At 52.1% G+C, this 13427-nt stretch overlaps 1 protein-coding gene across 6 annotated transcripts in view; it reads right to left on the reverse strand.

Annotated features, from left to right (window-relative positions):
• The window catches only part of COL13A1 (collagen type XIII alpha 1 chain), a 150404-nt gene extending 141086 nt beyond the window's left edge, over positions 1 to 9318 (reverse strand). For 3 of the 6 annotated variants that reach the window (XM_040242195.1, XM_040242197.1, XM_040242193.1), the window contains exon 1: positions 8462 to 9316. In XM_040242195.1, coding sequence (XP_040098129.1) covers positions 8462 to 8755 — 294 coding nt within the window. In that variant the 5' untranslated portion in view covers positions 8756 to 9316. Of the gene's footprint in view, positions 1 to 8461 lie in introns of all 6 variants that reach the window. The other 3 variants (XM_040242194.1, XM_040242198.1, XM_040242196.1) reach the window with 3 other exon arrangements.
• Positions 9319 to 13427: the final 4109 nt, after the last annotated feature.

Genomic DNA, 13427 nt, shown 5'->3' on the forward strand with positions numbered 1-13427 from the left:
TCAGCTGATTTTATTCTTTGAAAAACTAAGACCAAGGGACTTCCCTGGTGGTTCAGTGGCTAAGAACTCACTTTTCAATGCAGGGGACATAGGTTCCATTCCTGATCGGGAACTAAGATCCCACTGCTAAGATGCTGCAGGGCAGCTAAGCCTGTGAACCTCAGTGAAGAGCCTCTGCAGCCAAAGGGGGGGAATATATATATATATAAACAAAGGACACTGGTGGTAAAGAGCCTGCCTGCCAGTGCAGGAGATGTAAGAGACACTGGTTCGATCCCTGGGTGGGGAAGACCCCCTGGAGGAAGATATGGCACCCCACTCCAGTATTCTTGCCTGGAGAATCCCATGGATAGAGGAGACTGGTGGGCTACAGTCCATGGGGTCGCAAGGAGTCAGACACGACTGAAGTGACTTAGCATGGACACACAAGACCAAAACCAAAACCCAACACCCTGCTCCCAAAAAAATAAACCCCAATGCTTCCCTTTCTTTAACCCTCCCATACTTTCAAACCATGCAGTGCGTGGTAGGGCTGTTACTGAGTCTCACTGTGACCCTCCTGACTGCCTCCATCAGCCCCTGAAGCACTGCTCTGGACTCAGGCGAGGGGCCCTGGGTAAATTGCACAGGGTGCTCCTGGCTCAGGGGAACAGATACAGTTTCTGTCTCTGTCTCTTTTGATAAGAATGAAGTACAATTGTGAACACACCAAAATGGTTAGTTAAAAGAAATCTTTATAAAAATAAGTGCAACGTTTGCTGCAGAGCAACTTGGGAGGGACTATCAACTGTGGAGCTCGTTAGACAACCCACTGCCAGACCCTGCCCACAGGGATTCAGATCAGGGTTTAGGGAAGGGGAGTCAGCCCTGGTATATTTTAAAGTCCTGCAGGTACCATTATGCAGCTGACCCATCACCAGTCCAGGGGCAGGCCTTTGAGGGTGTGCAGACATGAGAGAAGGAGGGGAGAGTCACTTTTAAAAGTTAAGTTTCTAGAGGACTTTTATCCTTATCTTGATCCAAAAGGAAACACTCAAGAAACTGCAGAGACAGATAGATGCACGTTATATAGGAAGGCAGCAGGGCAGAAGAGGGAGAGAAAAAGAAGAAGCACAGGGCGATACAGCAGGGCTGAGACTGGGGCTTGTGCAGAATCTTCTGCCTGAACGACTCTGCTCTGCCTGGGGATGACTCCCAGATTTGGGGCTAAGCTTCCTTAAAGGACAGTTCAGTGTCCAAGGGACAAGACCCAGCCCCCCTCCCTCCTGGAAGCCCAAACATTCTGGAAGCCAAACCTGGACAGGGACTTTCCTGAGGGTCCTTATCACCAAGACTTGATGTAAGCCTCAGTGCCATTCTTAAAACAAAGATGCTAATGTGAGCTGACACCAAGTCAGCTCGGTCAATGCCACCTCTGTGACCAACCAAACTGAATTGAACAATCCCTGAACCTGGCCTCTGTGACCTGCCTCAGCTGACTTAGGGCAATGTGGTACTTTCTACAGATGGTCTACACATGTGGCTCTGAATGCCAGCTCTGGGGCCAGAATACCTGGGTTTGAGGCTCTGCTACTTACTAGCAGCAGTGTGACCTTGGGAAAGTAAAGCAACTTCTCTGGGCCTCCACACTCTTCTCTGTAAGAAGAGAATAGTAAAAATATAACCACTTCATAGGATTATTGTGAGAATTAAATTAATTAATAGATGTGGTCTTTTCCAAAGAGCTGGCTTTCCGCATAGAACAAGTTGCTCTGCTTCAAACATTACACTTATTTTTATAAAGTTTAACTAACCATTTTGGTGTGTTCAAAATTGTACCTCACTTTTATCAAAAATTCTGTTTACACTTAAAAAAAGTTGTGGACAAGATGCAGCCTCATTTTGTCTCCACCAGTAATGGTTCCAGTTGTTATTATCTGAATCCTGCAAAAACACTATTAAGAGGATGTTGTGCCCATTTTTCAGGTTGGAGCACTGAGACTCAGGTCACACAACTAGGTAATGGCAGAGGAGGGATGCTCCCAGCTGCTCTGTCCAGCTGAGGACACACCACACTGAGCCATCCCCACTCTCGCTGGGACCTGTGGTGCAGCTCTGACTCAGGAGGAGTTCCTCACTTCAGCCTCTGACTGCTGCAAAACACCACCTCCAGGGCACAACCCCCTGAGCAAATGCTGGGCAGACAGCTGGGTCTGGGTTGGGGGAGTGGGTGGAAGATAGCTAGCTGACTTCTGAGATGGCTTCACTGGCCTCTGGCAGTGGGACCTTATTGTTACTGTTAAGTCACCTCAGTCGTGTCTGACTCTGTGCAACCCCATTGACGGCAGCCCACCAGGCTCCGCCGTCCCTGGGATTCTCCAGGCAAGAACACTGGAGTGAGTTGCCATTTCCTTCTCCAGTGCATGAAAGTGAAAAGTGAAAGTGAAGTTGCTCAGTCGTGTCCGACTCTTAGCGACCCCATGGACTGCAGCCCACCAGGGTCCTCCGTCCATGGGATTTTCCAGGCAAGAGTACTGGAGTGGGGTGCCATTGCCTTCTCCAGCAGCTAATTGGTGAGGGCTGCCTACTCTATGCAAAGCCCCAGGCTAGCTTCAGTGAAGGACTGGAGACCATCAAGCTCCTGCCCACCTCCCACCCCCACCACGTTCAGTTGTATGTGATCAAATGGAGAGATAAGATGTTGAAAGGCAGTGGAGAGGAGGGCTCACTGCACAATGTGTCTGAAGCTAAGCCATGGTTGGCAACAGATTTTATCTTGTGCATTGACTCAAGTAGACTGGGAGTGGCTACGTGGAGAACTGTGTTGAGAAGGATTCTGAAACCTAGGTAGGCTCTCTGGGCATGTGTTGAGTGATTAGTAATGCCTGCTGTGCTTCTGGGGTAAGAGAAGTCAGCATGTGCCCTATTTTCCTTCTCTGAGTTAGATACTTGGCACGGCCAGGCAGTTCTTCAGGAAGTCAGCAGGGGGAAGGGCCATTTTGGGTCAGGGTGTTTTGGGAAGACTTTCCAGAGGCATGGGGGCAAGTCTGGAATAGGGGAAAAGGCATCTCTCTGAGAGTGTCAAGTTGGAAGACTATGCATAAGGCAGACGGCATTTTGTTTCAGATGCTTTGACTTTTTCCCACCGTCTTCCTGTGAGGGCTGGGGGTCCTCAGTGTGGTTTGGAGCCACTTGCTAGTCTTAAGGCTTTCAGAGAAGCAATGAAACTTTAACAACTCTCCCTAGTTTTATCTCTAGGAAATATTGCTCTGTATTTTTAAAAAATTAGAGTCAGGAAATAGTTCTTCAGCTTTTTTTTTTTTTTAGCTGTGCTGCACAGCTTGCAAAATGTTAGTTTCCCAACCAGGGATTGAACCCAGGTCCTCGGCAGTGAAAACACTGAGTCCTAACCACTGGAATGCCAGGGAATTCCCCAGTAGCTCTTTGTCTTGAATGTCAACTCTTGCTAGCAGGGTAGTAGTTTCCTGTGTTGAAGAGGATTCTAAGGCTGTATGTAAGCTCAGTGAGAAAGTGTGTGGCAAGTGATTAATAATGTCTGCTGAGGGCCAAGAAGTGGAGAGTGAAGCACACACTTGCCTTGTCTTGGTCGCCACTTGGCCAGACAAACATTATTGTCCAGGAAGGAGGTGTGGTGTGGAAGGGAGATGCCGACCAGAGACAGAGGGTCCTACCTCCAGGCTCATCTGATGCCTGGTGTGAAGCTGTGGACCTGTTTTCTCATCAGTAGAGTGAGGGGACTAGACTTCAGGGTCTCTGAGGGTCTTTCCTCTATTAAAACTAGTCATTTAAGACCAGTCATTTACTGACAGCATGGAAAGAGGAGTAGTTTTAAGACTGACTCAGGGGAGCACTGGCGATATCTGAGGACATCTGGATCTAAGGTCTGTCCATTAACTGAGGTCCAGGTACCCGGGATGTACGCAGGGCACTCTACACAGGTCACGCCACACACACATTCTCTGTTTAAGAGCCTGCTCCTGTCTCATCTCAGTACTTCATTCCTAGAGGACCCCATCCAGAGCCCTAATCTCTCAGCCACTGCTTTGATCTCTCCTCCAAATGCCCCTGGAAAGAGTTCAATAAGGGGCTCCTGTACACACTCTATAAATGTGAGGCTTTCCTCTTGTAAGGGTTGTTATTATTATTTTTAGGGATGAAAGAGTCTGCCTGGGGTTCCTTGACATTTTAGCCCGGAAGTTTCAACTACTTCCTCTCCCAGGGGATTCTTGGAGTGGAAAATGCCATCAATACCCAAAGGACTGAATCAGAGACTGTGGGATGGAGGTACAGTGATATCAGTCTTCTCATCTGTAAAATGGGGTAATAAGTGTGTCAATCCTTGGGGAAGTCATGAGGATGGAAAGAGATAATGTGCACAGCACAGGTCATTGTACCCTCCTATCAGAGTTGCTGTCACTCTTATGGTTGGGGAAAGGAAATCAGCCTGGCCTCCCTCAGCATTCACCTTGAAGGTGGCCGCTGACACCCCCTTGCTCCCCCTCAGCCTGCAAAATGGATTTGGCAAGTTTAAATTCCACCCTCTTCTCTGTCTTTGCACGCTGTCTGCCCAGCCCTAGGTGACATCTGATTTCCTCCATTTGGGACATTCCTTTTTTTTTTTTTTTTCACAGCAAGCAAATCAACTAACGGGCAGCTGGAGCACTCATTAAGGGTCCCAGACCGGGAGAGAGGCGCTGATGGGGGAAGAGCTGGAGTGCGGTCTGGAAGCCACACTCCCAACTCCCCTGAGCGGGCGCCCGCCCCCACACTGCTCTCCTGGCCCCGACCCACCCCCCTCCCAGTAGCTCAGATCACTCACAGCGCAGCCTCTGCTCACCTCTGCCCTTGCCTCACCTCACTCCAGGCTTCTCTCCTATGGAGTCCCCTCAGCCTGGCCCTCCCTCTCCAGCCTCCGCCCCCAGCATGCTGCTTTCCCCACTGGGATGGGTGGTGAGCATGTGGCCCTGGACCGCTGCCTCCAGGCCATCGCTCAGGCTGTGTGCTTCCCCAGGACGGCCCTGCCCACGGCCCTTCCTCCATCCTTCGGGCTCACTGGCTCCGGGACGGATTGCCTTTGGCTGCCCCGTGCTCCAGGGAGCTCTCCAGAGGCACTCGTGACCTGCTGTGGTGGCACCTTTCAGGGCATTTTTCCACCTGCCATCTCCTGAGAGCCCCACAGCGACCCCAAGAAGAAGGCAGGGCCAGGGCTTCACAGAAAAGGGATATGAAGTGAGGGCGTGTGTCATGGCTTGCCTGAGGCCACACGGCTGGCAAGGCCCAGCTAGAATCCTGGCACACGGGGTGCCTTTGGGCCTTCGTGGGCAGGAATCCTCTGCATGCCCATTTCACAGACTCATTCTGCAACAAAACCATTCCCCTGTCCTATTCACTTGGGGGTTTCCAATGGCCCCAGTTCTCACCTTTCTCCTCACCTCTGCTCTTTGTTCTGACCTAGAACAGACCGAGGAGGGGAAAGGGTGGAGGAGAGAAAGGGTGGAGTTGCTCCTGAACACCTTTGCTGGCCCAGACTCTGCCTGCTCCAAGCACAGAGTCATCCCATGGAATTTTATGTGGTGACATCCATGTTCTCAGGCTGCACTGTCCTGTCTGATGGCCACTTAGGTATCTATCAAGCAGTTATATGAAAGGTGGCTTAGTGTGACTGGGGAACTACATTTAGATTTTATTTAATTTTAATTAACTTAAGTCTAATGAGTCAGGTGTGACTAGTGCTTACTGTACTGGACAGTGCAGCCTTGAGAGAGTCCCTTCCAGAGCCACTGGCCCGCAGGCCCCTCCAGGAGAGGGCTCCTGAGGTCATCGCCATTTAGACCAGGTCACCTGCCCCTCCCTGCACACGACTGCTCCCTCCCTCTGTCCCACTGCCCTCTGCTACGACCTCAGGTCCCACCACGGAGGCTGCCATTTCCATTCATTCCTCTCTGTCTCCACAAGGGCCCTGGCCAGGCCACTATCCTCTCTGGTCTGTGCTAACCTCTTATTTGGCATCCCTCCTTTACCTGGCTCTTCACCTCATTCTGTGTACATCACTGCTTTCCTCAAGACCCCTCCATGGCTCCCCATTGCTCTTACAAAGATCAAAGTGTCTCTAAGGCCCCTCTTGACCTCGGCTACCTGTCTCTCTCTCTGGTTTTCAGCTTCCAGAAGCTGTTCCTTTTGCCCCATACTCATCCCCATTTGCCTGGAAAACTCCTAATCACCCTCTAAGTCTTCACTTGAAAAATCACTTTCCCAGGGAGCCACTGCCATCAGGAGCCCTAGACCTTTTCTACTTCCATTCTCATAGCATTTCTCACATGACGTGGTCACTGTCCACTCCCTTCTCTGTGTCCTATTTGCCTGTAAGTTCGAGAAGGCAGAAACGTGCCCCCCACCACAATGCCTGACCTGCAGCTGGCTCTCAGGTTCACTTTTGGAATAAGTGCGTGAGAGTGGATGATGGAAGGTGGCAGACACACTGGGGAGAGCACCAGGGTCAGAGTCCCTGGAAGCTTGTTCTAGTCTTGGATCTCGCCACATGACCCTGGGAATCTACGGCCCCACTCTGAGCCTTAGTTCCCCCATCTGCAAAATGGGGGTCTGACAGTCAGTAGGAGTTTAGACAGGAAGGCTCAGCCTGGTGGATAACACTGTCACCCCCAAGGTCCTGGGAGCATGAGGCGTGGCCTGGCTAAGTCATAAGCGGAGGAAGCCAGGATTGAGGAAAGGGCAGGGGCACGCCCTGGCCAGCAGGAGGGGCCAGGAAGGGGAGATGATGGAGAGAGGAACTGGGCAGGACACTCAGGGTCAGACATTTGTCTCTCAGCAGCCAGGACCCCGGGGATACCTGAGGCAGCCTTCACGTCCCAACACCCCCCTTCCACGCAGCAGTCCCCTGTGCACTGCCAATCAGCCAGCAAAGGCCGTCTGCCGGCACTGCGGAGTCCACCGGCTTCCCCCAGAGTCCCAGGGGACCGTGGGTGGCTTGACGGAGCCCTCTGGCTTCCCTGGGGCCTGGCAGGGCGTGGGAATGAGCTGAAGGCAGCAGTCACGGGTGCACCTCTGGCATCAGTAAACTTGCTCTGCTCTGGCCCTCTGACCTCACTCTCCATGATTGCCCCGGAGAGCTGCAAGTGCCAGCCTTTCCCTGGTAGAGGCACCGAAAAGATCCTGGCTGTAGGGTACTGGGACATCGTGCCAGTATGGCCACGGCACCACTGCAATCAGAGCTGGGCTCTCACGTTTACCATCAGCACCACCACTGTGATGGCAGAGTGGAGCTCAGGGGATCAGAGTGTTTGCCTCAGGTGGCACAGCTTCTAAGTAGCAGAGTGGGGATAAAAGCCAGGCCTGCTGGGCTCTACCTCCCGCTCTTCATTGTTTGATACACCATCTCCTTCTAAGTAAGAGATGCACCGCCAGTCCTTCCCCTCGGAAACTGTCCATGGCCAGCCTGTTCCAGGACTTCTTCCCAGACAGCCACGGCCTTTACTTGTGGATCCTCCCCTCATACGAGGCCCTGGGTCCCCTGAGCTATCCACATCCTCAGACGTCACCTGGCCTAATGGTCTCCTGGCCAGCCGCTAGTCGGGTGGCACCCCTCAGACTGTGTGTCCCTACTTTCTGTGGACTGGGGGTCTCTTCATGATTCTCGGGATTGTCCTGGCTAAGAGACACTAGTGGCTTCTAATACACTGAGGTTCAAGGACATTTTGGGAATGGGAGAAAACTCAGCATCCTTTTCCCAGAAAGACACACAGACACAAAATGTTGGGGACCATTCCAGGGGACCAGGGACAAGAAACACAGCTTCAGAACAAGACAGTGAGGGCTTGTTTGTGCCCAAGCACAGTATAACCCGAAACCACCAACACCTGGGCCCTAGCGGTCTGGGCAGAGACCAGCCCACCACGTCCTGCAAGGAATGTTCCCTGTCCCCCTCAGCCCCTGGGATAACTCACTCCCTCTCTCTTCCCAACAGAATATGGCAATAAAAGGCAGCACTGATCGTCAAAGGATGGATGGGGAGGGCTGCGGGGGCCCAGCAAGCCTCGGCCCCGGGCCACCGGGCTCAAGTCCCGCCGCGTGGGCGCTGGGCGGCTCTCACACTGCCCTGGCGAGGAGCCGGGAGGGAGAAACGGAGCCTGGCCGCCTTTGCGCGCCTCGGCGCCTAGCCTTCCTCCACCTGCCCCGCGCGCTCAGGGCGCTCCCGGCGCGGAACGTGGGAGACGGCCTGCTCAAGGCGGGAGCCGAGGGGTCCGGCGCTAGCCGCCCAGGTCCTCCTGCCCGCTGGCAGGGCAGCGTCCGTCCCTGGTCCCGTCCCTCCCGCAGACAACTGGGGCGAGGCCAGGGCGCACCGCGCGGCAGAGAGAGCCCACGGGCACTGGCTGGTCCAAAGTTTGGAGGCTGCGCGAGGGGGCGCCGCGGGGAAGGGATAAAAGCAGCAACAAAGAGCACAGACCTCACCCAGCAGTTGGTTGACTCGTCCCAAAATAGCCGGCTCCATTTGCTGCTCCCCACGCTCCGCTTCCAGGCGCAGCACCCGGGCCTGCAGCTCGACCGTCCGAAAGTGGGAGAGCAGGCTGAGCGCCAGCGAGCAGAGGGCCAGCGCCAGCAGCCCGCACGACCCCGGGCTCGGCAGCCGCGCGCAGCGCTCCGCCGGCGCCACCGCCAGCGCCACTGTCCCGGGTGCGCCCAGCTCCCCAGGGCCGCGGGCACCGGCGGCTGTCGCTTTGCGGGAGCGCTCCGCTACCATCCCCTCGCGTCTTGAGAACCAATAAATAAATAAATAGAATAAATAAAGGCGAGAGCCGCTGCCCCAAAGCGCGATCTCAAGCTCCGGGGCAGTAGGGAAAAGGCTTGTGTCGCTGGAAAAATGTCCCTTTCCTTTGCTCTCGGCAAAGAGGATGGAAAAAATAGCAGCTGGAGGGGGAACGGGGGGAGCAAAAAAAAAAAAAAAAAAACAACCAGCAGTAATCGGGGGGTACACCCAGGTGAAAAAAAAAGTTGCTTCGAAGAACGTTCCAAGTCCAGGAAAGTTAGGGAAATCTGGCCGGCCCTCTTTTCTGCCCCGTCTTTCCCTTCAAGTATCTGCAGTCCGCAGTTGGTTCAGCAATGTCTGTCCTTCTTGGTGTTTCCCGTCGCCCGGGCGAGCCAGTTTCAGTCCCGGGGCGAAGGGGCGCACATGGAGGGCCCCATGGGCAGAGGTGGGTCCTGGCCGCTGCCGAAGAGCGCTGGGCCGATTCCGGCGCCTCTGTAACTTGACACACTAGCAGCGGCTGCACGGATCGGATGAGCAATCCGTGCTACTTCCCAAACTAATCTCTCCCGCCCCCCTCCCTTCTCCTCCTCCCCTCTCCTCCTCCCCCTCCTGCGGGGCCGACGGCTTGGATTTGTTTATTTATGCAAACTCGCCCGGGGTAGGGGGCGTGGTGAGCACCGCCCGCTGCTCCAACCCACCGGCCACGGGAGCCGCTCTCCCGCGCTCCCTGTCCCCTTTGAAGTGACACGGGATTATTTATAGGCAGGAAGGGGGTGTGGAGTGGAGCTGGGGGTTGCTTCTCTCCCTTTCTCCCAATCCACACTAGGGTCCTCTTTACCTTCCTGCTAAGTCACGGGTCCAGACATCACTCTGCTTTCTGACAAGTCGGCACAGCCAGTCTTTGTGATCCTCCAAGGAACCCAGTTGAGTTACTGTCAGGGATCTAGATGGATGTCTACCTCCTGAGCAGGACTGTCTGATTCTCTTGAGCTGCTGCTGAGCACCCCCTGTCACGTCTCATCCCCTCTCTTCTTCCCCAGACCAGCTCACCTCCGACTCTGCACCTCCAGCTGCCCCAGCGCCTTTGGTGGGGCTCACTTCACCAATCACAGCTTTACTCTGGGGTGAAAAGTCAACCCTCTGGGGTGGGGGTGGGGCAGCAGACTGGTGCCCTTGTCTCTCTTTCAGGACCAGGACTCGTGGTTCAGGAAACAGGTGAATACAAACTGAGCAGAGGGTTATTTCAGGGTATCCAATAGGTCAGTCAATCCTCCCGCCTGCCAGTCCTGACCCCTCCTCTTTTTGTCTGCCATAGATCTGAGACTCATTCCAGCCCTCCGCTGACAGCCCAGCCTGCCCCAACCATTGCAGCCATTAAAGGTGAGCCATTCTCTCCTTGGCTCTCTTCCGCTATCATTTCCTATGGTCCAGTAGAGAAAGCTGCCTGAAGGCTATTTTGTAGTTTCCTCTCTTCTCTTGCCACCTCTCCCATTTTAAGTAATGTTTGTATCCCAGAGAGACTTTATCTCCTTGCACCTCTTGACATTCCTGTAAATGAGGAAGAGGTGGGATTGAGTTTACAGAGAAAGCTTACTTCCCAGGAACATCGAGAAGGGATGGGGGGATAAAAGACTGGTTCCTGAAATGTAAAACAGAGGTGGGTAGTGGGTATGGTGACAGGAGCATTTCTGCGATTCCATTTCAGAGTAACAGCGTTGCCAACTGCACATTTTATATATTGACCTGATCAATGTTAACATATAATCCAGTATCATGGCACACCTCAAAGTGTGGCAGGTGTATTTGATAGAGCAACATAGTAATAAAGTACTTACATCATAAATAATACATGTTATAACATTGCCTGCCAGGTCAGTTAGCCACTAGGGAGGACTACAGGGATAGAAAGTGATGCCGCAGATAGAAAGTGATGCTGCAGAAAGGACTGGTGGCCAGGAGCTCTGGGTCCGTTCCAGCTCTAGCATTTCCTTAATATGGGATATGGGGTAAGTGTGCCTGTTTCCTTACCCCGTGATGGATGTCTCAATTGGGCTGCTCAGAATAAACCCTGAGAGAACCCATTAGAGTTAGTGACCACCAGGGGGCGCTAGAGAATTTCTGCACTGAGAGGTATATGCCAGGGGATCCAGGGATGCAGATTTGGTTCCGCCTTCACATTCCCCAGCCTCCCAACCCCTGCAAGGGTAAGGAACACGAAGGAAGGGGACGAGGAGAGTAGTTTCTTCCCTTTCTTATTCCAAAAGCTGATGTTTTCCCTTTCAAGATTTTAAGGGCCCTCAGGAATGCCAAGGCAGTGAAATCTAAAAGATTTGGGGGCGGGGGCATCCTCTGTGATTGGGAGCTGAAGGGGGAGGGTCCTAGCCTGACCCCTGCATTCAGAAATGACCTGTATGAACCCTGAGGCTTCCAGGGGGACTCTGGTGTCAGAGAAACTTGTGAATTCTCTGTCAACGTTGGATCAATGTTGGAGTTAATCAACCTCTCTAGAAAATAGGATTTCTTGTTTGGAGCAAGAAGATAGACTTTCAGCGCTAGCGCAGAGTTTGAGTTTAGTCTGTGGTCATGATTACACTCCAAGATAAAAACAGATACTCTGGGTACCAGAATGGAGAGCTAAGAAAAAAATGTCCCTGTGCATACAAGCTTCACTGTTCCTAAAGTATTTTCTGTGTTTTTCTGCTTCCACATATTAGCTCTTGCAGTTCCCTCTGCCAGGAAGTCCATCCTTCACCCATTTTCTGTACCTTAAAATCCTGCCAATGATGCCAAGCTGAGTCCTTTTGGCTCTGGCAGCATTGACCCCATTCCTGTCTCTAGGGTATGTGAGCTAATCTAACCAATTAGCATCTCCATCTCCCTTGGCTACAGTGTTTGGGCCTGAGATGGGCTTGTGGCCAAGTTCAGACTAAGGAGAATCAGGCTGGAATGATTGGGAAAGGAATGCTATTTCTTTCCAAAGGGCTTTCTGAAAGAGTATCAGCTACCACAGGGGGCTGACCAACCTAGACAGCAACCTAGACAGCACATTAAAAAGCAGAGGCATTACTTTGCCGACAAAGGTCCTATGACCAACCTAGATAGCATATTAAAAAGCAGAGACATTATTTTGCTGACAAAGGTCCATCTGGTCAAAGATATGGTTTTTCCAGTAGTCATGTATGGATGTGAAAGTTGGACCATAAAGAAAGCTGAGTGCCGAAGAATTGATGCTTCTGGACTACAGTGTTGGAGAAGACTCTTGAGAGTCCTTTGGACTGCAAGGAGATCAAACAAGTACATCCTAAAGGAAATCAGTCCTGAATATTCATTGGAAGGACTGATGCTGAAGATGAAACTCCGATACTTTGGCCACTTGATGTGAAGAACTGACTCACTGGAAAAGACCTTGATGCTGGGAAAGATTAAAGGCAGGAGGAGAAGGTGATGACAGAGGATGAGATGGTTGGATGGCATCACCAACTTGATGGACATGTGTTTGAGCAAGCTCCGGGAGTTGGTGATGGACAGGGAAGCCTGGCGTGCTGCAGTCCATGGGGTCACAAAGAGCTGGACATGACTGAACGACTGAACTGAACTGAACCACAGGGGGTATATTCCCTCTGTTCTTAAAGATCTTGCCTGAGAATGAAACCAACACAGGAGGCAAGCAGAGGTGGAGAGAGGCCGATTCCTGAAGACTTTATTTAAACTCAGTGATCAAACTGTGCCTAAGCTCATCTGTGCCTGCACTCTTCAGTTATAGGACTCATTTTTGCTCAAACCTGTTTGAGTTGGGTTTCTTCTTTTGCAGGTAAAAGAACCTAGATCCACAGAGAGGGGTTCACTCCATTTTCAGTTCAGTTCAGTTCAGTTCAGCCGTTCAGTCGTGTCCGACTCTTTGCAACCCCATGAATCGCAGCACGCCAGGCCTCCCTGTTCATCACCGTCTCCCGGAGTTCACTCAGACTCACGTCCATCGAGTCCGTGATGCCATCCAGCCATCTCATCCTCTGTCATCCCCTTCTCCTCCTGCCCCCAACCCCTCCCAGCATCACAGTCTTTTCCAATGAGTCAACTCTTCACATGAGGTGGTCAAAGTACTGGAGTTTCAGCTTTAGCATCATTCCTTTCAAAGAAATCCCAGGGTTGATCTCCTTCAGAATGGACTGGTTGGATCTCCTTGCAGTCCAAGGGACTCTCAAGAGTCTTCTCCAACACCACAGTTCAAAAGCATCAATTCTTTGTTGCTCAGCCTTCTTCACAGTCCAACTCTCACATCCATACATGACCACAGGAAAAACCATAGCCTTCACTAGACGGACCTTAGTCGGCAAAGTAATGTCTCTGCTTTTGAATATGCTATCTAGGTTGGTCATAACTTTTCTTCTAAGGAGTAAGCATCTTTTAATTTCATGGCTGCAGTCACCATCTGCAATGATTTTGGAGCCCCCCAAAATAAAGTCTGACACTGTTTCCACTGTTTCCCCATCTATTTCCCATGAAGTGATGGGACCGGATGCCATGATCTTCGTTTTCTGAATGTTGAGCTTTAGGCCAACTTTTTCGCTCTCCTCTTTCACTTTCATCAAGAGGCTTTTTAGCTCCTCTTCACTTTCTGCCATAAGGGTGGTGTCATCTGCATATCTGAGGTTATTGATATTTCTCC

Source organism: Oryx dammah, unplaced genomic scaffold, assembly GCF_014754425.2.
Source record: "Oryx dammah isolate SB20612 unplaced genomic scaffold, SCBI_Odam_1.1 HiC_scaffold_6, whole genome shotgun sequence".
Classification (NCBI taxonomy): Eukaryota; Metazoa; Chordata; class Mammalia; order Artiodactyla; family Bovidae; genus Oryx; species Oryx dammah.